We start from the raw sequence: 27784 nt of genomic DNA on the forward strand, positions 1-27784 counted from the left end.
CAGCTACAGCCCAAATATGTTCATTCCCATGTCATGGCAACGTTTCCATTTAAAAAGCAGGAGTTCTAGAATCGGTGGCGTTTTGTTTGACTCGAGCAAACTGAGCTCGGAGACAGTGGCAGATAAGCAAACCAGCTAATCATTTCAACACACGAATGTTGAATTGTATAGTTTTTGCTTTGCTTGCTCTGGTGCTTCTTATTGTGTGTGTGTGTGTGTGTGTGTGTGCATGCATATCTGTGAAATGTGAAAGGAGTCAGCAGGTATGCAGCTCGCTCGACTTTCCGCTGCAGTTTCCTTGTAAATAGGAAGAGCTCTTGTGTAAGCTCATTATCAGCTGCCACTGTTTGTGCTCTCTGCTTGTGAACCATGCTCACACACATACACACACACACACACACACACTGACGCTTCCATATGCATTTACCCATCATCTATCATCTACCTCCTCTGTGTGTATTTTTGTCCTCCATCGACACTCTGGAAGCTTCGGTTCTTCCCTCTTTCGACCGCTTCCTTTTCTTTCCCTCCTTTTCCACAGCTGTCACACCGCTCCACCTCCTCCTCCCTCCTCTCATTAGATAACTGCAGTCTGCCTCATTTAATATATGCAAAGCCGTTTATGCCCCTGGAATGTTTTAGTTCTTTAAATACTTCACGCTGTGTTCCAAAACATGTTTCATCTAAGCCCTCTGTATTTTGATATCGCGCACAAAAAGCCGAGCTGGTCTCTTGTGTGATTTGAAAACTGGTACAAAAGCTGAGAGGGGGGAAAAAAATAAAAAAAAATTGACAAATGTGGGTAAAGAAAGAAAGGAGGAGGAAGGGTGTTTGGGTGTTATATGTAAATGTGTGTGTTTAAGCATGGATTGCATACAAAAAGCCTTTTTCTTTACAGGTAAATATGTGCAGACCGTGCAAATCTGTGTGTGTGTGTGCTTGTAAGCGTGCGTGCTTACCTCTGTGTGTGCGCATAAGTACTAAAATGTCTGTGCTGATCAGTGTGACCCAGAGGGAAGTGCTTACTCCAGCACTCTGCTCTGGGGGGAGGCAGCACTGGCTCGACAGTGGCTGCAGTGATGAAAGCATCTGTAACAGCTACATTATCTCTGGGTCCACACACTGCTGCACCAGTGACAGTCTCTACTGTTTCATGCAATCTTCCCTGAGCTCTCAGTCCTCCCACAAATCAGAATTCAGACTGTGACACCAGAGTTTATGTTGGATCCAATTTGCAGGAATCAGGAGCAAAGGAACAACCGCCATATTTGCAAGTGATTAGGCTTGCGCGTGTTTGTTTAATAAATCACTTGATTAAACAAATGCATGAAAACATGCTGGGACACGACTTCATCATTTTGAGGGTGTAAACGGCGAGAGAGCAACCAAATCATTGCGTGATCTGACATTGTAAGGAAAGGATTCTGAGCTGTTTGACTCTAAGTAGAACATTGAAGAATTTTCTCATCTCATTTGTCCCCCAGGAGCCCAACTCTCCCGCCGGCAGCCCTCCACATTCACCGCACGGGAACGGGCTGGACCGAGCACCGACCCTAAGGAAAGAGCTCCCGGGCTCATCAAGCACAGGAGAGGCTCCTTCCACGCCAAACCCCCGCAGCCCCACTCCAGGGAAAGCCAAGGACCCTGCACAGGTAAGACACACACTGTAAATAGCCTTATAGAGAATTCCCACACTCTGCTGACTAGCAAAAGTCGTATTTCTGTTATGCTAAAACAGTATATTTCTGAAGTTTTTTTTTAACATGTTGAATGAGATTTTCCTTTGACGATGAAGCGGATTTCTTTTCACCTCGTACCCTTAGCTGGATCATTTCTGATGCCTCTTAAATGAGTATTTATCGTAACTATTTCATGTTATATTAAACCATTGTCACAATAGCTTTTCCCTGCACCAACAAGACAAACCCTTCACCTTTCACTGAGACTCATGAAAACAAACAAAAGTATCATTTTGGAGCCTAGAGTGAGCAATGAGATTAATCTAAGTGGTTATATTAATAGTTTGACATATCCACAGATGGACAAGTCCCAGTCTCCGTCGTCCAAATCCGGCACCCCATCCCCTTCCCAACGAGAAGCTCTTACCCCAGGAGCTCCAGGGGCCCCAGGAGCTCCGGGTCCCAGCACGTCCTGCCTTCGCCTGGTCAGCAAAGCAGCAACCAGTGCAGACCCTCTAGGTGAGACTCTCCTGACTGACTGACAGACAGACAGACAGGTTTTCTCAGGGTTCTTTTTTACATGCTTCTAAAAAGCAAAGAGAGCCAGATTTATTTCATCCATTCTCAGTTATTTTTAAGTAGGAACTTTTATTGTGCATGGCGAACCGTAGGCGTGAAAAGCTGTTCAGCACCTCTCATTTTGCATGAGAGCTAGATGTCAGCCCATCAAGACAACCTCATATGAACAGTAACACTGTCTGTTTATGTTTCACATAATGTGGGCTTCACACTCAATGTTAATACGAAGCCGTCAATCTGCAACCGCAGCTGGAGATTGGTTGTATTTTCACTCATAAATCAGACGTCGAGACTTTCGTGATATATTTATGGGTTTTGTTTTGTGAATTTTCCCGGTGTGGAAGTGAGGTCCATACAAGCATCGGGAACTCTCAACCTTGATCACTTGGTGTAGAAGCAAAGTGTAGTGAAACAGGAGGTTTTTCCATTATTCTCAGCCCCTCTGTGACTGTGTTTGTGCTTGTGTGCAGTACATGGTTCTCCCTCTTTTGTCCCATCCTTCAATCGCTCCTTGCGTATTCCCTTCCTCCCCAGCTCTCCGCAGTCCCATGTCTGTGCCCCCTGGTTCATACCCGGCTCATTTTGGCGTGGTGTCCCACGCAGGACTGAACGGGGAGCTGGCCAGCCCGGGGGGATTCGGAGGGGCTCTAACTCTCTCCCCACAAATCAGCGCAGCAGCCAGCGCCTACTCCCGCAGCCCCATGGTGAGCAAACACCAAATTATTCTTCTCTGTCAAGGTTTGATTTATAGCTCTGATCCAACCCAGTCTGACAGCGATGCCACTGTTGAAATACATTATGAATTGACTCTGCCTTGTCGGTATAAGAGCAGTGCATTAATTATATACTCTTAGTTGTCTTGCCTTTTTACATTCTCTGATTCACTGTTGTGGAGGGCAAACTTTGCAGGGGAGAGGAGCTCTGCAGCGAGTCGCCTCAGAGAACCTGCTTTACCCTTTTCTCCAACATGCCGATTACATCTGCTGAATCGTGGCTGTAAACGTTTTTCTGCTCCTTTTTCCCAGGTGGGGTACGACTCTCGGTCTCACCTGAGGGCCACAGGGCTGTCCTCCTCTCTCCCCGGCTCCTCTGGTGGCAAGCCGTAAGTTAAAGCTCCTAAGTTGTTCAGAAAAAGAATGTTTCAGAGTGTTTTTATTTAAACAACGCTGAAAGTTGTGGAGTGAAGCATACACTCGCCCACTCACCCAGGCTTATTTCTCATTATGTATGTACGCATACATTTCGCATGGATACTTGCAATATTGTATATTCATCACTTAGAGGTGGCAGTTAAACCGTCAATTTTCTGTTCAGCTGGTGTTGATTAAAAACTAAAAGCTGAGCTAAGGAACTACTTGGATACAGATGATTGCACATACCTCAAATACTTAAAAACTTACTCTGCGATGATCCAAAAAAAAACATTTGGATCCAAATGAGTCATGCCTGCTCTTTTTTTGTCTTTAGACACAACATTAACCCTGTGTAACACCTGAAAGGCCTCCATAGTGGAAACATACTAAGACACTTTTGCACTCTTTGTCTCGTCAACTTGAGAATTGTGCTGTTTTTGTCGGTTGTTTCTGAGCAGCGGTTCATTCATGCGCTGCTAATTTGAAATTATAAAACAGCCCTGGCTTCCAGCCGCTACAGTATTGATCAGCCGTTAGCAATGCCACACAGACTCTGCCCTGTAATACAATCAGCCATTATGCATTCCTGCCCACAGCTACTCTGAGCTCAGTAATTGCCCGAATTTGAACAAATATTATCAGAGTTTCAAGGCTATTATAGCGTATCCAGACTTCACAACTTTCACACTCACATCTGCTCGGTTGTTGACGAATTGTGTGTATCTACTCGTATCTCTCTGTTTTCACTCGATTGATCGATTTCATCTTCTTTACAGGCACATTTCACTTCAGTCCCCTTCACAGTTTGTTTTCCATTCTGAAGGATCAGTTTCTATCTTTTCTTTTCCTTCTGTCCCTCTCAGCGCCTACTCGTTCCATGTGAGCGCAGATGGTCAGATGCAGCCGGTGCCGTTTCCACCCGACGCCCTGCTGGGTCCGGGAATCCCTCGGCACGCCCGTCAGATCCACACGCTGAACCACGGAGAGGTGGTGTGCGCCGTCACCATCAGCACCTCGACGCGCCACGTCTACACTGGAGGCAAGGGCTGCGTCAAGGTGTGGGACATCAGCCAGCCGGGGAGCAAGAGCCCCATGGCCCAGCTGGACTGTCTGGTGAGACCGTAGAGGATTAAGCTTGGGATGGATACACTGACAAACACACGTTATCTCATGCAAACAAATTCAACATGTTCACTGAGCAGTGTGAGGGTTTTTTTTTTTTTTGACCGTGTCATCCTTCTTGTCCACACTGATTTCCTGAATGTCCCAAGTGTCATCATCCGCTCTCTAAAGTCTTACAGTGTATTTTCTCCCTGATCCAGTTACTTTTTCTTTTCCAATCAGAATAGGGATAACTACATCCGCTCCTGCAAAATCCTCCCCGACGGGCGAACCTTGATTGTTGGCGGGGAGGCCAGCACGCTGTCGATCTGGGATCTGGCCACGCCGACTCCCCGCATCAAGGCTGAGCTGACGTCGTCCGCTCCCGCCTGCTACGCTCTGGCCATCTCCCCCGACAACAAGGTCTGCTTCTCCTGCTGCAGCGACGGCAACATCGTCGTCTGGGACCTTCACAATCAGACGCTCGTCAGGTAAGACAAAGAAGAAACCAAGAAAAAACGGAAGACGGTCAATAAAACATTTAAATAAACATGCCATAGGGGATATAGACAGAATAACAGCAAGGTTCTGGCAAGAATCGAGAAAAACAACTCCGGAAAAGAGGGGAGGGAACACTGAGGTTAGGTTATAGACAGAAAGAAAGGATCACATGGTGAGGGAGCTGGGAGCCTCAGGGAAAGCAGGATTAACATATATTCAGTTTGACACCTCTGGCAGAAAAGAAGCAAAGAGGCGCACATAAGTCTCCAGCATTTCTGTGTTTGCAGATGTGTGTGTGCTTTTCTTCTCAGAAGCTCTTGTGTGTCTCCTGTCCGACAGGCAGTTCCAGGGCCACACAGACGGAGCGAGCTGCATCGACATCTCCAACGACGGCACCAAGCTCTGGACAGGAGGCCTGGACAACACGGTCCGCTGCTGGGACCTCCGAGAGGGACGCCAGCTGCAGCAGCATGACTTCACCTCGCAGGTACAGATGCAGCTAAATGGATACAGTATGAACCTGGTTCATGCACTGCCACACGATGTCATCCGACAGCCTTACTGGCTCTTGCAGCACATTGTCATGTACGGTAGCATGCAAAAATGTTGGTGTCTGTCAACAGTGGAATATACACTAAAACATTTTGACATTCTGGATACTGTTTTAGAGTGATACAAATAAAAGTTTGGGAGCCTCAAGAACTTCCGAGTCTCAGAACTTAATTGCCCTGTTTGAAGCATAATCTTTTGCTTTGCTCACAGTCCTCAAAGCCAGGTGATTCCCAGCAATCATGGACTCCTCTGAACAGCGGTCTAGAACTGTGAAAGTAGGATAACTACTTAGGACAATAAACAACTGCTTGTAGGATTGCTCAACGTTGCAAATCAAAACCCTCAGGTTACTCAAAAAGACATTCAGTTAAATTCATCAGATTGGTGGTGCATTATTGTTCTGCAAAGCCACACCTCAGAGAGCCGAAAAGCCGTTGAGGGCTGGCCAGACGTTTCCTGTATCCTCGCCACAAAAAATTCACCATCAAACGTTTTCAAGTGTAGCCTCTAGATGTGTCAAAGCAAAAGTATGTTTGGATTTTAAATTTTTTTTTAAATGAAACGTACGCCTCTCCAATAATTAAGCACGGGGTGGATTGACCGTTGCTGTGTTGCCTGTGCTGCAGGGGAGCGTTTGTCTAGTAAAGAGAAGAATAGAGTCGGTAGAAAAGCTGAGGATGAGAAGAGGTTACATCTAACAGGATGTAATAAACACATCTAAAAGTCCTCAATGGAATAACTTGGAAGGTGCGAGCTGAAGGTTTTACTGTAGCCTTCATTGTCCTCTCATCTAGACATCATTGAAAATCTGACGATAGACCTCAGATGGGCAGTGCATCCGTGATGGCCCAAGAATCTCTGTGAACTAGAATGGTTTGGCAGAAGGAATGAGCAAAAATCCCCCAAACAGGAACTGAAAGACACTGAGCTGACTGTAAAAAGTCTTGTGAGCTGTGATACTTATCAAATAGGAATGTTGCCACTTTGTGTCCTTTTCCTTTTATAGTTTAAAATTGTGAAAAATTTAAATAAAAAGTCGTCTCTCAGTGAATTAAATGAATCGAGAAATTTGTTTGGTAATCAGACCAACATTTACTCGCTGAGATAATGACACCCAACAGAAATGTTTTGTCTGGTTAAACGTTTGCATTTAATGACACTTGAGCAGAAAAATCAAACCATATTTGAACTAATAAAGATAATGAAAATACTGGTTTGGTCCTGCAGATAATACAAAGGATGTGTAATGTATCCAGTAGATGTGCAACAGAACAGTAAATACACATAAAAACGCTGCTCCCTGCAGAGATTAGAGCCTCCACAGACGCCAGCGTGACTCCACCTTGCAAGTTTACACACACAGACGTCTGTTTCTTCTTCACTCTTCTCTGTCACAACAGGACAATGGAGTTGACCACACTTGTCAAATGAGTTTCGATCCACCATGTAATGACTTTCTCTGTCGTTTTCCGTCTCTCGACATCTGCCACCTTCTCTCATTCTTTTGGAATTCTCCCTCTGTCTCTCCGTTTATCTTGTTCCCATCATTCCACGTTGCCATTTTTCTCCCGTTAACTCTCCTTGTTTCTGCATTCACTCAACACCTTCATATTATCTCTCTTTTGTGCTACAATCCCTCATCCCTACTTGATTCCTTCATCTGCTCTCCCTCCCTCCTCCCATTGTTCTCATTCCTCCATCGACCTTATCTTTCTTCCTCCCTCATCCTCTGTTCCCACACCTCTTCTTTCATTCCTGTGTTTTCATTTGTTAAACCATGGCGCTTTCGCCCCTTCTCCTCCCGTCCCTTCTGTGTTTTATCCGTCGTTTTCATCCTGCCTACATTTACCTGTTTTTAATCCAACCCACCTTTCCTTCACCCCTCTCTCCTCCTCCAGATCTTCTCTCTGGGCTACTGTCCGACAGGCGAGTGGCTGGCTGTGGGGATGGAGAGCAGCAACGTGGAGGTTCTGCACGTCTCCAAACCCGACAAGTACCAGCTGCACCTTCACGAGAGCTGCGTCCTGTCCCTAAAGTTCGCCTACTGCGGTACAAACACAAAAGCACAAACCTCTCCTCGGGCCTACGAGGCAGCACCTCGGTCCGCCCCACACTTCTCCTAACATATGGTGATATTTGTGTCTGTGGGTTTTTTTTTTCTTCTTCTAGGAAAGTGGTTCGTGAGCACAGGAAAAGACAATCTGTTGAATGCGTGGAGGACACCATATGGAGCGAGTATTTTCCAGGTGAGGGTCGATGCTCGGTACGGTTCCTAAATAAACGGTGTGTAAATACTAAGTCATGCGCACCTTTGGACTTTAAACATAGTTTTCTTCCCTTAAACTCTACTCACACGTTTATCAGAGTGTGCGGGCTGCCAGGCACATGCACGCGGGAAACAACCCTGCGTCACAGTTCCACCTTGCAGTGAATCCCACATATTCAGGGATGCGTTACTTTGTGCTGAGACAGGACCTCTGGGTGTGAATGAAACTGGAGAAGGGAGATGAGGGTACATATGAACTGAGCATTTTGTGTGTGTGTGTGTGTGTGTGAGCGGTGTGGCTGTCATGTTTGTGTAAGCTACAGTGGGCAGCAGGGTTGGCGCCTCCTGCTTCTCCCTGCGGACTGAAAGGAGAATGCTGGCTATCTTTCTTTGTTATCCAAATGCCAAACGTTGCTCCTGCCAAACAGCTCCCTCCTGTCACAGTGTTATACAGAGCAGCTCTCTCCTCCTCCTCCTCCTTCTTCCTGGTTTATCACTGTCCTTTCCTGTTTCCGTCTCCTTGCTTCTTTTTAAAGCCCCACTCTTCTCTCGTTCCCTTTTTCTCTTTCCTTACGCCTCCTTTTACTGTTGCCCTTTCTCCCTCCGTGCTTTCTCATTATTATCTTTTTCTCCTAATCTCTTTGAACCTCTCCGCTGCCTTTCTTCACTGACCTTGTCGTTTTGTTTATTGCCATCCTCTCCTTGCTCAGTCCTCCTTGTCATTTACTAAGTCACTTTTTTCTGTCTCTCTTTTTTTTTTGTCCCCCCCCCCCCCCCTCCCTCTGTTTCTGCTCCTTGGCACAATCTTTCCCATTTTAATCATACATTTTCACAAAGGGAAAATTACAACACAACAAATGCCATACAGAACACAGCCTTATCAACACAGATCCATTGTACAAACAAATGTACGATAGATTGCTCTCTAGTGTTTTCACACATCTTATTATTGCCCCGAGCAGAGTTGTTTTGCTGATATCTAAAATTTAGGCAGGTTTACTTGTATCGCAAGATTGTCTGAGACATTTTGTCAGTTTCCCTCTAAGATGTCAGGTACTTGGTCTCCCATTGCACCCCCCTCCCCTCCTGGACGCCCTTCTTTTTCCTTCCTGCAGTGTTGGTTTAGTTTGCGGATTCCTGAGTGAGATGGCCTCTCACCTCAACGAGCTGACAGATCTGCTGTGCCTGTAGCAAAGTGGGGAGAGGAGGAGGAGAGGAAAGGAGGAGTTTAGAGAGGAGCGGGAGGAGTCGACATGAGAGAGAGAGCGCTGGGTGAAGGGAGGGGGAGAGTCAGGGGTGAGAGCTGGAAAGATAAATGATGATGGAGCAGTAGTAGGAGGAGGAGGTGTTGGAGAAGCTCATCTAAAGCCAGTTGCCCAGGTCGGGTTTTTATACATAGAGGGGGAAAACTAAGGCAAATGAAAAGGCAGGATCCGACGTTTAGTCAGTTCATGCAGCCGTCAGACTCGCTCTGCTTGAACCTGCTCTTAATGAGGCGGCGTGTCGCAAGGGAAGGAGAGAGAAGCTGCATGTGTCACACTGAAGCAGACGAATGAGTCAGCATCCTGGAGCTGTGCAGTTGTCTGTTGGGAAATAATTGCTGACTGTGTGGAGATGTCTTGTGTGATCGAGTATTAAGTGATGAGTCATCTTTTCTGACAGCTCTCTCTCTTTGTGTTTGTTTCTCTCCATCTGTCACCGGCCGTCTCACCCGCTCGCAGTCCAAGGAGTCTTCGTCTGTGCTGAGCTGCGACGTCTCCCCAGACGACAAGTACATAGTGACGGGCTCCGGGGACAAGAAGGCCACGGTGTACGAGGTGGTGTACTGAGAGCCAGGATGAAATGGGAAGAGACACTTTGGAGATTTTTCTTTTCTGTTTTGTTTTTTTTTCTCTCTTTGTGGAGGTTAGGGGTGATGGGCAACTAGTTGTCCCATCAACTGTTCCTGATCTTACATCAGCAACAGCAACCGTCTCAGTTCTCTTGAGTCCTCCTGACCCTCCGCCCTAAAACTTCACCCCTGCCTCCTGTTTCGCTGTGATATAAGCTACTGTAGAAGCTCCCAAATCCTCCTCACCCTCCCCTCCTCATCCTCCTGCTTTTAGCGCAAGGAATGAGGCATGATAGCAGAGAGAGGCAGAATGTGAAACAGCAAGATAAGAAGGACAAAGGAAGAGGGCGGTGGAGTGTAAAGATACAGTTGTGTGGAGAAAGAGGGGAAAGACGAGTAGAGAAAGCCAGAGTGCGGAAGGAAGAGCAATGAAGGGGGGAGGCTGGGTAATTAGGGCTGTTTCCTGATTAAGAGCTCAGTGGAAAGGAGGCCCCCAGAGAAGGCGAGGAGCGGCACTGTGGGAGTGCCAGCCAGGAGCACTGATACCACACAATCGATTCATTAGCCAGACAGTGGAGGCCTTAATGAGGCTGACGCCGCAGCTCGATCTCCCCAGCGAGAGGTGTCGGGAGCTGGGGAACGATGGCGCTCCGAGATGGAAGGGGGCCCGCTTCAGATTCTCACAAACACTGACACCAAACCGGCTCAGACACACAAATACATGAGCTGCGCGTCACCAGGTGACAGAACACACACACACACACACACACTCTGATAACACCCCCTCGAGGTGAATGTATGAAGGGAGAAAAACACACAACACACCCAGCACCCAATTAAACATTCACCGCAGCGCTCTTCGTCTCACTGCTTAATATCTATTTTATTTTGGTCTGACAAAGGCAGCGTCTAATGAGCAGCAGAGTCGATGGGATTCTCCCAGGGCCCAGAGACACAAACAGAGAACATCCGCCGAGCTGTTCCTTCTAATTCCTCTGGATTGTTCTCCTGACACCAGGCGCTGCTCTCACTCTCATTAAAAGGTGCTGTCAGCTTGATGAAGTAGCAGCACGCCAACCTCACTGTAAGGCATACAAGGGGACAAATTAACACCATGCGATTACTCTGTCATCAGCAGCTAACTAAACAGCGACTAATCCGATTCCTTTCAAATATTACGCGACTAGTTGCTGCTTTCATTTAGACGAGATTACGTGTTTATCAGAGTCTTTATCTCCATTTCTGCCCGCCTGACACCTCACGCAGCTCTGGCGAACTCTTGTTTGATAAACTTTTTAAAATTTTTTTTTATTAATTGAGATGCTAAAACTTTAACATTATTTCTAAGTAGACTTTTATCGCTTTCTTGCCGAGATTTGAATTGAATCCGCACTCCTCTCGTGTTTGGAGGCCAAACGTGAAGTTAACCGAGCCCACGGTCTGAAAACAAGGAGGAACAAGTAGCCTTCTGCTACTAACAAGCCCCCCCATCCAAGATCACTAATTAATACGCTGCATCTTGTTTGTTTGATCCCACAGTGTGGAATAAGCAAAGTGTCTCGTGATTCTTGATCCGAGGCGGTTGCCCAGCAACACATAAGCTTGCTGGTAAGTGACTGGGCCTGGTGGAGAAATAGGTCGGCACCTAAACCTCTACACTTGCCTTCAGACAACTGAGATGTGAGCGGGCAGGAGAATGTGCTTTTGGACAGACATGAGGGTTAGCTGTTAGCACGAGCTAACCACCATTACTATGCAGGCTATCGATCTCCTCCGCCAATTATTGGCAACCGAGCGAATAAGAAAAAAAAACCCCCACAAAAGTCAAACTTAATTCTTTGAACCCGTCTCTTGCTTTCGGGTCCTCTTTGTATGATATCCCCAACCTTGCAGGCAGAGTACGTCAGAGCCCTGCTTCTGGAGAGCGCGTGTCACCAATGTTTAGACCGAACGGGCACGTTTCAAGATTTCCTTTCTTTATTTTATCTTTTTTTTTTTGTGACACGTTCATTTCAGTATTTTCTATGACTAGTGGTTGCTCGTGTCGTGTAACGATATGTTTGTGTGTCGGGGTTCAGAGAGGGATGCACCCACACGCGGAGACAGAAAGTCCAAGGGAACACAGGTGGGGGGAAAGTATTTTTTTAAATCTTTCTTTTCTTATTTAATGAGTGAACCTTTTTATCCTTGGCCACAGCGTCGGCATTTCAGTGTATAGACAAAAAATAAGACTCTCCAAACGGGAGAAGAGCCCCTCTTGTCCACTGTTTGTTGTTTATATTTCATTCCCCCTTTTTACAAAGTGGTAGTAAGTGTACCTTGCCCTGTTTTAACTCTTTATGATGTGGTATTAACTCTTATTTCCGTCGAGGCATTGGCTGCAACTTGGCGCTATAGATTTAACCATCGCAGAGGTTCCACTTTCACTGCATGCTTTGCCCCGCCAACACGATGAAAACCTCAGTTTTATCTAAAGGGGAAGGTGAGCGGCCTCACCGCCACCGCCTTTCAGAAGGACTCATTTGATGTTGCAGTTTGCGGTTCGGTTTTTTTTAGAGAGATTAGTCCGTTCACTGCTACAGCGCCCAATTAGAAATGCAAGAATCACAAGAGGCTTCTGCGACGGCAGCGAGGAGTCTCGCGATATGTACAGTTTCACGCCTTTGCCTGCCTCGTTTTTCTTTTCCGACAGTCACAGGCAGCCCCAAACGTCACTCTCGTCCACAAGCTCGTGCGCTACTCAAAAAAATGATGCTGTATAATTGGCTATGCATTTGGTGGTGTTGCGTGAGTACGTGGGACATTTCTTCTGCTGTGTAACATCTCTCTCCTCTGCCTGTGGTGTCTGTTCCAACAGTGTGAAGAAGAAAAAAACAACAAAAATAAGGTTAATTTTCGTTTTGTTTTACAAACTCATGTTAAGTTTCTCTTTTGAAAAGCCAAGGAACTTTTTTTTTTCCTTTTTTTTTTTAATGCACTGTGTCTTCCCTCCTGACGACTTTCCCTTGTGCTGTACAAGAAATACTGTGTGTGGAAAATAAACCAAATTTGTGTTCATCCTTTCATGCGTCTGCTGAGTCTGTCGTCAACAGCCATCTTTACACATGGATGCTAATCCAATATTCACACTTTAACTCCACTTATGGTCTCTTCCTGGCTCTTTCTAGCTCCTTTCCAAACAAGATTCAACTGAGAACGTTGCAGGTTCTGCAAAACAGATTCTTGGATGTGTCGCGATGATTGTTTTTGGTCATTTTTCTTTTCTCCTTTCCCAGGGAACTGAAAGGATCCTGTGTGCATTTCCCCCGTCTGCTGACATATGGGGAAAATAGAAAGAAAAAGCCTGCGTTTCCAGTTCCAGCAGCAAAAAATTCCCAGTTAGACCGGCTCATCTGTCACATGCTTTCCTCTGTAACTCCATGTGGCTGAAATATAATCCGGCCGCTGCTTGACCAGTCAAAAAATATCTGCCACTGCGTGTCCCACCCCTGAAGAGTTTCTGAACTTTCAGTTCTGAATAGCAGCATCATTTCCCCGGAACTTCCACTTGCACCATGGTCCCTGCAGTGGAAACCGGCTTAATTCCTCCCAACATTCTTCCTTTCTGGGTAAAGTTCCTGTGCTGTCTGCCGAGGCTCCCTGCCTCATTCTCGAAAGCTGCTTATGAAATGAGAGTCAAAAGGAAAAGAAAAAAAAAAAAAGACTTGCTCAATCAGTGGAAGCTTACAACACAAACCCCTTTTCATCCAGAACTGATAACAGCATTAGGTAAAGCCTCACATGCCGCCAGAGTGGCTGCAGCTCCTCAGCCTTTCCCCTTAAATTAGGATGCCCAAAGAAAAGACCAAATAGAACCAAAAGAGGAAATCTTTATTCGCAACACAGTGACAACCAGTTTAGTCCACTTTCAATGGCACACAGTGAAGGCTTCTCCACCCCGTCACAGTAACAACAAAGCAATCATCGATGCGGTTTCATTTGAAAGAGCATAACACTGACAAAACACAGTTTAAAAGGAAAAAAAAACAAAACTAAAAATGATACTCTAGGTTATCAAGTTTGATTCCTGGAGTGTGACCAGTGTTGGAAGTTTCTGTGAATAATTCACACAAACATCAAATAAAGCAGCTAATTTACACACATTTCAATATTTGTAGATTTTTTTTTAATTTTTAAAGAAAAGAAACCAATAGGTTGGGCATAAATTTAAAACCCATACACACACACACACCTTCAAAGGCTTTGCCTTTTAATTGGCAGCCGAGATTCTGATTCATGGCATATTCGGAGAACTGCTCCATCAGAATTGGTGCCGTGTGCCAGAGACGATCCTGCTATAACACTGACGGATAAGGTCTATTCTGCTTTAATGAGGTACTGAAAATTCATTAATCCTGCTGAAAGTTTCAGCCGAGCGGTGTAGCTAAAAATCAGAGGTCAGGTGAGCGATCTGCGTCTTGATCCAGTCGCACTTCACCAAACTACACAGGAGCCATTGTGGCCTTGATCAGTGCTGTGACTGCGAGTATTAAAAGCAGCAAGTTGCTTTTTAAAAATGTCCGAAGCTCCAGTTCAAACTACATTTCAGCTTTGCTCCAAAAGAAGTGAAACACATTAGCGTCCACGGGTATGCTAACAGTCTGCCTGGAGTAGAGGATAAATGCCTCACTTGTGCGTCTCCGCTGGTTCTCCTCTCGCACACTTAAAGCTTTGTCTCGGCAGAACATTCTCCATGATCCATTATCACTGAAGAACTCCTTCTTGGGCATTATTGCTATAATAATTCCATTCAACTGCCTGTTGAACTGCAGATCACCTTTGTCACGGCACAAAAACTCAACTGTAATGCAGCATTACTCACTGAAAGCACCCGTCACAACGGAGCTGAGAATCATCGCTTGCTTATGACGCGGGTTTGAATCCCAGGACACCGTCTCGCACGTCTGACAAAGTAGACGTTCACAACAGAGAGAAAAGTAGTCCTCACAGGAAAGCAGAGCAGCGAGCGTACTCACCTTCCACAGCCGTCATTTTTCATCTAAATATTTCTAAGATGCTTTCTGACACCATGCTGTGAGAACACGCTTTTCCAAATGTGCAACATCTGCTTCCTTTTTCCAGTTTGAAACCTCTGAGTCAAACCTGCCAAGGGCCCGACTTGGGGGGGGGGGGGGGGGCAAGCAGCAGTGTGCATCATTTGGTATCAGCTCCACCTCATTTCTGCTGCAGTTACTCTGGTCCCTGGAGAGATAAATAAATAAGAGCACAACTGTTGACCTCACAGATGCTCCTGTCTGTGATCTCAAAGCAAATCAAAGCCACAGATAACATCCTGGTTTGCCTTTAGAGAACTTTATTTACATGTTCATATATAGCAAGGTTCAAGGATCATGATGGAAGTTATGAAAATACCGGTCAGTCAGTCTATATGTGCCCTAGCAAAGACATTAGAAAAACACATTTATGTTGAGTCATAAAGATGAAGGTGACGTAGCAGAGGAGAGTACTTGTTGTTTGAGCTGACTTTAGTTTGTTTTTCTTCTGTCTGAGGTTGATTTCCCCTAAAACATCCTCAAAAAAAGAAAAAGAAAGCTAATCTTCATTCTTTTAAAAAGACAGAAAAAAGGGGAAAGAACAAAGACAATCCGAGTCTCAGGACGCTTCAGAGGCAGCCGCGTCCCGCTCTGTTACATACGCACGAGAAATGATACAATCATGTTGCTGCTGAAACCTAACGAGGAGGGGAAAAAATTAAAGAAGCCGGAAACCTCCCAGGTGACCATCCCAGCAGCTGCTGGCTTGTGCTGTGGACCGAGCTGGACCAGGCCAGGCCAAACCGGGCCGAGCTGAAACAGACTTGGACTTCATACACTGTTTTTTCCTTAAACCGTCCGTGCCTTTTCACTGAAAACAGTCCAACTGTTGGCAAAAAACAAAGTGGAAAGCTAAAAAAATACGTTTTGTTCTTCTTTTTCTAATTTCTTGTTCACTACAGAGGTTTGATTTTGTTTTTTTAAAAAAAAGAAAAAAAATTTGAAACAAAAACAAAAGTTCTTTGGAGGAATCCCACAACTGCGCAGCTATAAACTAACCAGCATTCTCAGAGCATTAAAATCAAAGTTAGTTTTTTTTCCAGAGATGTGACTTTGTGCCTCCTTGTTTCTCTTATTTCTCACAAACTTGAACAAAACAACAAAGTACAAGTTGAGTGTCTCTCGTTTTCCATGCCACCGACGCTCTGTACAGTCATTGGTGCAGGAGGGAGCGTTGGCTCCGCCCCCTGATTCGTAGTTTACTGTATCAAGCCAATCAGGGTTCAGTAGATGACTTCGTATACTGTGGCCTTCTTGTCTCCGGAACCAGTCACGATGAACTGGTCGTCAGGAGAGATGTCACAGCTGAGAACCGACGAAGACTCCTTGGACTGAGCACAGACACAGAGAGGAAGTCAGTTTAGATCTCAAAACAGTCCAGCTGCTGCTATTCAAGTCAAAATCCACATAAAACCAAGGGCTTGATGCTCTACCTGGAATATGCTGGATCCGTACGGTGTCCTCCATGCATTCAGAAGGTTATCTTTTCCTGTGCTCACAAACCATTTACCTGCAGGACAAAAACACAGTAAAGCCTCAGGGGAGGGGAGATATGGAGCTGCTTTTGTGAAAAAGTGACAGGTAAAGAGGAAGTTTCTGAATGATGGGAGAGTCACTAAATATAATCAAGCTATTGGTCGTGTGTTTGTACCGCAGTAGGCGAACTTTAGGGACAGGACGCAGCTCTCGTGGAGGTGCAGCTGGTACTTGTCGGGTTTGGAGACGTGCAGAACCTCCACGTTGCTGCTCTCCATCCCAACAGCCAGCCACTCGCCTGTCGGACAGTAGCCCAGAGAGAAGATCTGGAGGAGGAGAGAGGAAGGAGGGGGCAAAAGGTGAAAGATGAGAGGTGGAGCGCAATCATGATCACCAGCAGCTCTTCGGTAGGTTAAAACTCATTTTATGTGACTTTGGGGGTACCTGCGAGGTGAAGTCATGCTGCTGCAGCTGGCGTCCCTCTCGGAGGTCCCAGCAGCGGACCGTGTTGTCCAGGCCTCCTGTCCAGAGCTTGGTGCCATCGTTGGAGATGTCGATGCAGCTCGCTCCGTCTGTGTGGCCCTGGAACTGCCTGCAGGAGGAGACGAACCAGAACATCAGCTGTGCACGTTTCCCTTTTTTCTAACAGCACTTTCCTCACTTTGCATGATAACATAGCAAAAAGACGTCCCCAAATAGGTGTATTACTTAATTAATTTAATGGTTTATCAGACGGATACACTTTAATGAGATGGATCAAAAACAGCCCTCCAGTGCAGGTGAGATGGAGTCCATAGCAAATGCTTACTTGTAGCACGCTGCCCTTTATGAGCTTCTATGAGATAAAGAGTTAATGATGGGGAAAAAAAAACAAAACAGAAAAACTAAGTGCATCAAAAATGAGTTTAGACATTTAGATGCTAAAGTTGATGCTAAAGTCAGCAAAAACAAACAAAAAAAAATACTGGTATGGCTCTTTAAAGAAAATAAAGAAGTCTCTGCTTTGGTTACCAAACTGCAGTTTTTCTACTTTATGACTGTAGGTGCAGGTTGTATTACTCGCTCCTCTCTCCAACTTCTGTTCCTTTCTCTCACGTTTCTTTTCTGCCAACTTTCTTGAAATTAATCTGGCAATAGTCCCTGGTTTCCATCTGCTCTCCTCGTCCGACTGCAGGAAAATAGCTGCTTATGAGTCAGTTGCGTCTCCTCTTACCTGACGAGCGTCTGATTGTGAAGGTCCCAGACGACGATGTTGCCGTCGCTGCAGCAGGAGAAGCAGACCTTGTTGTCGGGGGAGATGGCCAGAGCGTAGCAGGCGGGAGCGGACGACGTCAGCTCAGCCTTGATGCGGGGAGTCGGCGTGGCCAGATCCCAGATCGACAGCGTGCTGGCCTCCCCGCCAACAATCAAGGTTCGCCCGTCAGAGAGCAGCTTGCAGGAGCGGATGTAGTTATCTCTGTTCTGATTGGACACAGAAAACAAACACATACATACTGCTGTGAGTTAAGTACTCTAACAACAGAATTAAAACGGCGACAAAACATCCCAGAGGTCTCACCAGACAGTCCAGCTGGGCCATGGGGCTCTTGCTCCCCGGCTGGCTGATGTCCCACACCTTGACGCAGCCCTTGCCTCCAGTGTAGACGTGGCGCGTCGAGGTGCTGATGGTGACGGCGCACACCACCTCTCCGTGGTTCAGCGAGTGGATCTGACGGGCGTGCCGAGGGATTCCCGGACCCAGCAGGGCGTCGGGGGGGAAGGGCACCGGCTGCATCTGACCATCTGCGCTCACATGGAACGAGTAGGCGCTGAGAGGGGAGGCAGAAATGAGTTAAAGGCTGCAGTGACACACTTTGGAGAGAGATGAAGGAGAACATTTTAGTGTTTGGACTTCGTTGAGCTTCCCAATCGGAAAACGAATTTTCAGCGTGAAACTTGAACGAGCGCCACTAAAGACAATACGCACAAAATGTTTGAATGAAAACCAAAGAGGGTTCTAAAGTTGTGACTTTTATGCTCTCTGGCTTCTGCTCACTGCTTGTAGTGGCATGTGGGACATGCCAGCTGTTTGGCTTGGCAGACAAAAACAAAAACTTTCACGAGTCAGCGTTTTCTTTGACTCATCTGCTTCAACTTGTGCATTTACCAGAAATATCAAAGAGAAAAACCACCGTGTGACTTATGATATCCTGGTAACTGAAAAAAAACAAAAAAACAAACAACTAAAAGTGTATTTTTCTATGTGGAGTCTCTTGAAGCCATCGCCTTTACTCAAGTTTCTGACTAACGACTACAAAAACTGGAACTGACCAATCAGAGTAGACTGGGCTTGGAGGGAAAACAGGAGAAGATTTGACTGATAGGCAAATAAGAGGAAACTCACGGTTTCCCTGAGGCTGACTGCAGGCTGGCGGGCAGCCCAGGGACCCTCATATGTGGGTGTGGAGACTCATATCCCACCTGGAAGACAAAGAGGTGCCTGAATATAACGTGAGAAAAAAACTGACTTGCTCGGTGGAGAGAAGTGGTGATGAGACGAGTTAACTCATTAAAATGGGAAATATAGAAACAGTTTGAGAAGAAAGATCAGACAAAAAATGGATCATTTTGAAGCAGAGACTTCTCAAGAGCCAAGGTCATAGCTTGCAAAATAGTTTTAAAGATAAATGACAATGTAGCTGCTCTCCCTCTAAAATACATCAAATATATATATATATATATATATATATATATATATATATATATATATATATATATATATATATATATATATATATATATGTGTGTATGTTTGTGTGTCCCTCCTTCAGACAGCTTTATATGCTGAGGCATTCCATATGACAGTGACACTGCAAAGACAAATTATCTGCAGAGCCGCAGACTCACCACAGGGGACCGTCCATAGCCTGCGGCAGCAGCTGCTGCCGCCGCCGCGGCCCCGTTCATCTGAGGGGAGACTAAGTGGAGGCCGGCGCCATAGCCCGCCGCCCCGGGCAGGTCACCGTTCACTCCCGGTGGAGGTAGACCGAAAGCTCCTGGAGGATACGCCCCCTGCACCGCCAAGGGGTTTCTCAGACCCAGAGCTGGAGGTGGGAGGGAAACGTGTTTTGAATTGTTAGAGTGAACAAATAACAGACGAAGGCAAACAATAAAAGGCGTCAATCACTCAAGAGAGTTATGAGTAATCTTAGCGTAGGCTGGAATGAGATACACAATCTATTAAGGCGACTCCCTCTGCAAAGCCTGCGAGACAGTTGTGACTGACAAGCTGTGAAAAACCAGCAACAAAAGGCAGGAGAACATCACTAACTGCAGCACTGGACCACTACTGACCCCTGCTGGCCGTTGTTGCTCCCTGCAGTGAGACGGCAACATCTCCGCGTTCACGTGAACATCATTTATATTTTCTGTCTGCACGTGTAGGTGGATTGTGTCTGTACGCACGCATGCATAACAGCGTGTGCGAAATTGGAGCAAGAGCTAACAGGTGATGTGTGGGGAAAAAAAAAAAGAAGGAAATACACTGGAATAGATGGAGCCTCATTATGAAGCAGCTCACAGTCACAGTCCATCACCTCACCTAATCTTTCCATTTAAAAAGTGAGGCATGCTGAATATTTTTGCCCACAGCTGCTTATTAAGGCCAGATGGAGGTTGGTGGTGGGGAGCTGGCTGACACTCATACCAACTACTGTGGTCCAATGTTGATAGAATTGCTTCGTATAACAAGGCCAGTTCGGGCTATAAATCCCTCTTTACAGAAACGCATTCCTTTATTAGAAACTGATCCTTGTAAACGGTGAAAGTTTCTGTAATGATTTGGAAGTTTGGAGGTGCACTTACGGAGGGGGTCAACGCCAGGCTTGCCTGGTCTGAACTGTGGGGGCCCACTTGGTCCTGGAGTGTTGGACTCTTGAGACATAGGGGTCCCTGGCTTCATACCTGGAGTGCTGGACTTCTCTCTCTGGAAGTAATGTGGAAGGCACATTATAAAAAAATAACAAAATATCAATCTAGGTAAAAGAAAGTACAACCAAAAACGTACATGACAAAACAAATGTCTGAGGGTACACTGGACCAGAGGAGTGAATTTCCAACTTAGAGACCAACCTCAAACAAAACAGCAGTGTGAGCTTAAATACATAGAAAGCGGATGTGTGACTGCACACGTAAAGGAGACACTCAACACAATTTGTGTTTGCAACTACCTGTGGGGGCTCTTTTCCACGAGAGGGGGAGGTGGCGCTGCTGGACGAAGCCAGGGAGGTGGGGCTGGCCTGAGGGGGGCCCTCCTTTCGGGATGGGGGCATCTTGTCCAAACCATTCTCCCTGGATGAGTAGGACTGCACGCTGCGGGGGGACGATGGGTCCTGAATATATTAAAAGAAATTAAAAGAAAAAAATAATGACTGAATTAAACAAGACCGAAAGAAGACGTGTTCCTCACACAGAACACATCTGCCTCGTGCAATTGGTGCTGTCCTATTCCTGTGCAATTAAATGTCTGGAAAACCTAAAGCTAATCGTCTCGGTGAAGCAACGGCCATCTTCTGTATGAAATTCCTGCTTTATGTCGCAGTCCCTCCACTGTAGCTGAAGGAGGAAATTTTACTCCAAGAAGACAAACTTTCATGGTTTGTCTGACTGAAGTTTCGTGAACTTTAGATGAACTTTTTCATCTCTTTAAGAGCAGAGATCTGTATGTATGTAATGTTGCTCTCCACTATTTTTCACTCAAACACATTAAAAGCAAGTATGAACAAGGGAGCCCATTCTAATTCTTATTCAGTGCTCCTTAAAAAAAGAACCGCATATCCTTTTATTGCTCATTCCCATTACTCCTCACCTTTTATTCATTCCAAACCAACTGCAATCAACCTATTAGAACATAAAGCTGCTTTTTGGCGTCAGGCTTTTTGCAACTTAATAGGGAAAAAAAGCAAAACTTTTTCAATACCTAGCTCGAGGGGTCACGAACCCTAGAAGATTACAGCCCGCAAACACACGAGCTTTCAGAGGCTTTGTTCAGACCGCAAATCAATCAGATTTGTTTTTCAAATCTGATCTTTAGGGAAATTCTCTGAAATGTTGCTTGCAAGTGATCAGATTAGATTAGTGTGTCCACAAAACCTTCTTAAGCACTGGGCAGCCATGTTGGATGATGAGGTCAGGGTTGGAGAGATTCGTTTGACTTTGAGCTGGAAATCCATGCTGGCAGGGAGGGCATTTCACTTGAAACTTCCAATTATGAAATTATGGGAAATTCTGTGGTTTCTTTTTTTCATTGGTGCATCACTGGTGTCGGTGACTAAGTAGCTATTGTTGAGACATGGCTTTTCACCATCCTTTCAGCTTGGTCTGCGAAGGCGGCCTCTTATTTCAGCATCTTTCCACTGACCGATGTTCCAGAGCTTTCTACCAGTAGCAGCACAGATGATGTTGCGTTTCGTGTGAACGGGGAAATCATCATTTCCGAGTCACAGCAGGAAAACGTTCAAATCCTGACCTTAAAATAAAACATGGCTGAGACTCACATAGAAAATGTACTATGAAGTATGCATTAAAAAAAACAACACCAAATGTGGTTTGGGTTTAAAAAGCAAGATTGAAGTTAATTTGTTCATTTGACTCCTCTTCCACAGCCGCATCTACCCCACTGTACATAGAAGCCTTCAAAAAGTATACAGGCAGCTTAAACTGCAGTTGCACTGGTGTTCCTGTGTACTTTATGACTGTGTGTGTGCAGCTAAATGGGGGCAGGTAGAGGCAGAGGAGGGCTGCAGGGGATTACTGTTATTACTATTCATATGGTCCTGCTGGGTATGTTTACATGATGTATGCTGATGAAAGCGGTCAAGTGAGGCAAACGGAGGCCAGCGGCCGCTTACTAACCTCGTCCACCACCAAATTATCATCACTCTTATCCGCATCGCTGCCCTGTGAGAGAAAGAGAGGGAAGGCGAGATGAGATATCCCTGCTCTGCTCTCTGGTGTATGCAGATGCCATGTGGACATGCACAACTCGGAACAACAAACAAAACAAGTGTTGTGACATCAAAGGCTTGCGTCTGTGGTAGCTATTTTCAGGTCTCAAACATTGATAATCCTGTACTTGAAAAAAAACTAGATGAATCTATCTCTCTAAAATTAAACCCTCAGGGATTAATATATCGGATCTTTCGCAGTTTTAGCGTCGGGATGCGAGATTGTTTAAAATAATGTGTAAAAAAAAAAGAACAAAAAGAAAAATAAAGCAAAGTATCAAAAGTCTGCTGGTTAACCACCGCACAAACATCTCCAGTCTTATCTGACGAGGACAGGCAGAGTTGGGGGGGAAGCTTTCCTACTGCTGCTCAAACATTTAAGAGCTTTACAAAAGCATCCTCACATAGTCTGTCATGAACTCCTTCTCATCAGCTTTCCTCTTCTTGCCATTGCTGAGGTAGTCTGCTGGGCGACCCTTATCCCCGTTGGACAGAGAGCTCTGCAGAGACGGGGGGAAACCAGGAGGGAAGAGGATTGAATTGAGAAACAAGAGCAGGGCAAAGGGGAGGTTTGGGTTGGGCGGCACAAAATAGGGAAGGAGATGAAGGTAGGAAGGATGAAGGAGTGGAGAGAGAGAAAAAAAAGAGGGGGCAAGAGGGTGGAGTGGGAGGAAGAGGGTGATAATGAGGTGAGAAGGACTGCATAAATCATGTCAGGCTCATGAGCTGCAGAGATGAATGTGAAAGAATACCAGGCTGCATTGATTGGCCAACTCAGGGGGGGGGGGTTCTTTAAGGCAGCAGAGGAGACTGTAGAGTGGCTGGAGCATGCTTTGTCACCCACACATTTGATTTGATTTGACACATCCTTTTTCACCAATACAATCAAGCACATTGTGGAGATGTCTGAAAGCTGCACAAAGCTAACATAACCCGTGTATAATTTCATACCTGAAAAACTTTTCTGTAGTTCTAAAAACAAGGAAAATACAACTTTTTTTATTTTATTCTTTATAATGACCAAAGCCTTTGTGGAGTTGACACCTGCTTTCACAAATGTTTTTGCCAACACTTGTAAATACTACAGAAGAAAAGGGTCATTTGTACTCACTGGTCCTGCTTCACGGTCTGTTCATTCCAGGGAGACACATTGAGGTGGCAAGCAGCAGGAGAGCAAACGAAGGAAAGGACACACACACACACACAAATGCAAAATTATTTGCCATCACTTTATATCACCCTGCAGCTGATGACTCAGTGTAAAAATATCCCAGAAGAGAGTTATTACCAGCAACACTCCTCTGCATTGCCAAAATTCCAAGGCAAAACCAATCATCACAATTCACCAAGCCAAGCTTTAGTGTTTATTCTTATTTCACCAAGATGTTTCCATCTTCAAAAATGCAGTCAGACTCCAGCACAAATCTCAACGAAACTTCTACACTTTGTGCTCAGCACCTTCTAAACGTGTGCCTGTACCTCTGTGGTGTTCTGCAGCAGCAGCAGCCACTGCCTCCAGGTGCGCTCTCTCATCCTTTGCAGCCAGCTGGGCCCCTAAAGCCCCAGAAAGGGCCAGGAGGCCGGACCCTCCGCCAAGCGCTAGTCCAGGGTGGGGCAGTCCTGATGGATGTGGACCCACTGGCAAACCCTGGGCATGCTGGGAGAGGTGCTGGGCCTGAAGCTGCTGCTGCAGAGAGGAAAACAGAAAAAGAAACCAAACAGAGAAAGGAGACACAAGAAAGAGATTTGGGTGACTTACAAGTACTGAAGAAAGCGGTCTCACTGGAAATGATCAAGAGGAAGAAAGGAGGAAGTAGAGGAAGGGAACTAAGTGCTCGATGTGCGTGACAGGACACTAAAGATCAGGGCAGTGGCGCTTTGGGACTGAAAGCTCTATGGTGAAATATTGCTTGTTTAAGCCTGTTTATATTTCCCAGGAATATAATTTATAATTTAGCCGTTTGTCTTTTTTATTTTTGGCTTTCCAGGCGCTGCGTAGAGACGCTTGAGCAAGACCTTAAACCAATCCTTCATTTAAAAAAAAAAAACTAAAAAAAACTGCGGTGTCAGCCAATTTGTTAGCACCGAAAGTTGGGAAATGGAAATTTGCCTCACAAAAAGGAAAAGAAAAAAAGAGGAAAAAAAATAAAATAAAATATGGGAGTATAAGGTACACACGCTATGAGGCAGAGGGGGGAGCCCACGTACCCCTATCGAAGCATTTAGCTCCCCCATGGTCACCTGTTTGGCGCGTTCCATGGCCTGGACCACCTGCTGCTGATGCTGTGGAGCAAACCAAGATGACAGTGAGGGCACTTGAAAAAGGAGGCAAGTCAATTTCAAACTCAGTTAATGTTAACATGTACAATGTCTGATAATCAGGAAAAGAAAAACAGTCAAAAGCATCTCTGAGGTGGATATTTCTTCCCCCCTTTTCAGCGTCACGTGAACGCATGCGACCATTTGGTGTGTGAGGGAAATGAAATGTGCTTTGAAGTTCTGTCCATCCGCACTTCTGTGTGTGAGTGTGTTCGCCTCCTCAGTGTGGGTTGCTCTTACAAAAGGAGAGACAGGCTGAATGCAGTACCGAGTGTGAGTGTATGTGTGTCCCACCTCCTGTGACAGGAAGGGGATGAGCTGAGCGCAGATCACGTTCAACCGCTTTGCAATCTCCGTCTGAAAGGGGGAAGAAAAAAAAAAAAAAAAAAAAGACACTGTCACTTTGATGAATAAAACACACAAACGATCACACATTCAAGATTGAGGATGAACACAAAAGAAAACTGACATGCCCGTGAAGGTTACACACACACACATATGCACACGCACAGACACACACACACACACACACACAGACAGAGTGTGTGTCTGTGGCCTGCTTCTTGCAGGGCCAGTGTGGTAAATATTTCAGCTGCTTACATCTGGTCCATGCAAATGGAAACTCTGCCAGAGACTTTGGCTAAAATATTCATGGACAGCATCTGCTGCGGCCACAGCCAGCCCACACAGAGCGCGCGCACGTGTGTGTGTGTGTGCGTGTGTGTGTGAAGGAGACAAAATAGTCGCCATCTTGTGTGCGTTTGTGTATATATTTTTGACGGGTCCTTGCATGTCTGTTTCGTCTACGAGTGTGTTTGCATTTTTGCATGCTTGTGTGTGTGTGGCTGCTTCCTGCCAGGGGTCAGGGCATCTTGCTGTGGGTGTGTGTCTGCCTCAATCTGCTCCAAAACACAACCAATTGCCAATTCTCCCTTCATTGCTCCCTCTTGACCATCTCTCTGTCCATCTTTTTTCCCCCATCCCACTCCATTTATTGCTCTTTCCATTCATTCATCCATCCATCCATTCCTTGTTTCATTCCTCCCTGGTATTAGTACAGTACAAACACAGCCATGTCGTGTTTAATATGCGCACACATGTGCACGAACACAAACATGCTCCACGGCAGGTCCAACGAGGCTGCTACGGCCAGTAATGATATGCATGCAGAGATCATGACAACATCATTATGGCTGCAGGTTGTTTATCTTGTTGACAGCTAGACTCTGGCATGTCTGTGTGTGTGTGTGTGTGTGTGTGCAAGAAAGTGTGAGAATGCATGTGAATGCAAGGGCACTTTTGTATGTATACCCACACTCACCCCATCCTCTTTCCCTCTTAAGTGATTTATTGATGGCGGACTGAACTCCCACCCCTCCTTTTTCTCGCTTTTCCTCTCTCATTCCCCTAACTTGCTCCCATCTCTCCCTCCCTGCATTGTACATTTTTCAGCCAGCCAGCATGCCCCCACCCACTCCCCTCCCCTCCAACCCCTGCTCTCCTTCCTCTGAATCCATCACCCCCCCACCCCCACCCCCCCCCCACCCCGAGGGAGACACAATGATTTCTTGTTAGAGAAGTCCAACTACTAAATGACATCTTCAGGAGAGAGAAAGGGAGAGAAGGAGAGAACATGAGCAATCTACAGACAGAGAATAAAGAGGGGAGGACAAAATGAGAGAGTGGAAATGAAAAGGGGAGGCGGAGGAAGGAGAAGAGGAGGAAAAGGGCAGATCGCGTTGAGGAAATGACAGCCAATGAAGGAAGGATGTGGGAGGGAGTATAGATATAGAGAAAAAAGAAACAGAAGGGAGGCGGGGGAGGAAAGATGAGACGGGGGGGGGGGGGGGGTAGCAGCAGCAGCATGTCAAAAGCAAAGCGATTGAGATGGTGAAATGAACGAAGAGTGTGAGAGAAAGAGTAGACGGCAGGAAAGCGGTGACCTGATTTAAAGTGAAATTCAGCGTGGACTGTGTCTGCAAGGAGACCGAGGTGGAGGGAGGGGGCATGGAAAAACAGCAGATACAGAGAAGGAAGGAAGTCCATGTGAAGAGAAGGAGAGACAGGGATGGTGAAAAAAAAAAAAACAGATTAAGACAGGAGCATTAGGAAAAGAGACAAATAGGAGGAAATAAGGAAGAGGGGAAGGGAAATGGGATCACAAGGAGAGGGCTGGGAGGATGAATAAAAGGGCAGAAGGAGGGAGTAACAGAGGGATTAATGATGGGCAAGATGGGAGGGCAGAGCATGCTCATCTGTCCACAGATGAGAAATGAATTCTGTTTGTGGATCCTATTTATGCCTCCACAGCATAACATTTGTCTGGAAGTCTGTCAGATAATTGACTGAACAATCAAAAAGAAAGATAGACTTTCCTGAAAACATTAGTTATTCAGAGCAGAGATAATTGGTGGTAAAAAAAAAAAAAAAAAAAAAGAAGACAGGAAGCGATGAAGGAAAAGAAAAGAAAAAGCAACAGAAAGGAAGAGAACTGGCGCTGACTCACCTGTTTGTGCATTTCAATGTTAAGGCCGTAGGACATTTCATAATACTGAAACAAAGGAGAGGATCAGTTAATATAAATGATTGGACACAAAGAGTATGAGCCTGTGGAACACTTTCCTGCGCTTCAGGGTTTTTCTATAAAAAGCAAACATTTCCAACGATGCACTCGAAGAATGAATGAAACCATGTAGTTTATCCAGTGAGAAACCAAAGACGTCGTGAAATATAATAAACTTTGCAAGTCTGCCTACGTTCTCTAATGTCCCACTGCTAGAAGGTTGTGTGAAACGCTCCAAACCTCTAATAGGTTGCACAAAACAACGCTAGAATAATCTGCTGCTAAAACAAACGTACTATTTAATATTTGTTACACATCAGAGCCGATTGCCACCAACTTGAAAAAAAAAAATCGCTTCTATTCACTGCGTTTGAATCCAACAGAGGTAGAAATTGTGTTGAAAATTGACACTTTTCCCACTGTTTGCTCCATCTTTTTCTTCCACAGATTTCTGAGTTATGTTTGCATAAAAGTCACACTTGGTTGCTTCTTTTCCGGCAGTGAAATCAACCATCCTAAACCACTCAGATTCCTATTTGCCGCCTTCAAACAATGGCAGTCCGAGCATGTGCACTCTAATGTACCGAGTGCCTCTAAAAGCACATCATCACTAATTTCACCTTGAGTCTGCTGAAAGTCGGTGGCACTAAAATGACCCTGGGGCATGTTTCGGAAGCCAAAGTAACCCACAGCGGTGCAGGGAAATT

General features: G+C 45.7%; 2 protein-coding genes across 7 annotated transcripts in view; one reads left to right on the top strand and one right to left on the bottom strand.

Annotated features, from left to right (window-relative positions):
• tle2b (TLE family member 2, transcriptional corepressor b) overlaps positions 1-12705 on the top strand; it is a 70526-nt gene extending 57821 nt beyond the window's left edge. For all 4 annotated transcript variants that reach the window (XM_072389611.1, XM_072389613.1, XM_072389612.1 and 1 more), the window contains 10 exons: positions 1485-1652; positions 2039-2198; positions 2793-2962; positions 3284-3360; positions 4255-4504; positions 4736-4983; positions 5333-5480; positions 7444-7594; positions 7715-7791; positions 9533-12705. In XM_072389611.1, the coding sequence (XP_072245712.1) occupies positions 1485-1652; positions 2039-2198; positions 2793-2962; positions 3284-3360; positions 4255-4504; positions 4736-4983; positions 5333-5480; positions 7444-7594; positions 7715-7791; positions 9533-9640 (1557 nt within the window). In that variant the 3' untranslated portion in view covers positions 9641-12705. The remainder of the gene's footprint in view (positions 1-1484; positions 1653-2038; positions 2199-2792; positions 2963-3283; positions 3361-4254; positions 4505-4735; positions 4984-5332; positions 5481-7443; positions 7595-7714; positions 7792-9532) is intronic.
• Positions 12706-13494: 789 nt separating this feature from the next.
• tle2a (TLE family member 2, transcriptional corepressor a) overlaps positions 13495-27784 on the bottom strand; it is a 34293-nt gene continuing 20003 nt past the window's right edge. Inside the window, exons 4-20 of one of the 3 annotated variants that reach the window (XM_072389617.1) lie at positions 27021-27065; positions 24809-24871; positions 24437-24478; positions 23675-23882; positions 23307-23323; positions 22600-22695; positions 22104-22148; positions 20420-20581; positions 20055-20175; positions 19098-19294; positions 18595-18671; positions 17770-18019; positions 17425-17672; positions 16656-16803; positions 16387-16537; positions 16169-16245; positions 13495-16066 (exon numbers count right to left, since the gene is read on the bottom strand). In XM_072389617.1, coding sequence (XP_072245718.1) covers positions 15959-16066; positions 16169-16245; positions 16387-16537; positions 16656-16803; positions 17425-17672; positions 17770-18019; positions 18595-18671; positions 19098-19294; positions 20055-20175; positions 20420-20581; positions 22104-22148; positions 22600-22695; positions 23307-23323; positions 23675-23882; positions 24437-24478; positions 24809-24871; positions 27021-27065 — 2055 coding nt within the window. In that variant the 3' untranslated portion in view covers positions 13495-15958. Of the gene's footprint in view, positions 16067-16168; positions 16246-16386; positions 16538-16655; positions 16804-17424; positions 17673-17769; positions 18020-18594; positions 18672-19097; positions 19295-20054; positions 20176-20419; positions 20582-22103; positions 22149-22599; positions 22696-23306; positions 23324-23674; positions 23883-24373; positions 24479-24808; positions 24872-27020; positions 27066-27784 lie in introns of all 3 variants that reach the window. The other 2 variants (XM_072389616.1, XM_072389615.1) reach the window with 2 other exon arrangements.

The sequence above is a fragment of the Leuresthes tenuis genome, unplaced genomic scaffold, assembly GCF_036924035.1.
Source record: "Leuresthes tenuis unplaced genomic scaffold, fLeuTen1.0.hap1 SCAF_7, whole genome shotgun sequence".
In the NCBI taxonomy this organism is placed as follows: domain Eukaryota; kingdom Metazoa; phylum Chordata; class Actinopteri; order Atheriniformes; family Atherinopsidae; genus Leuresthes; species Leuresthes tenuis.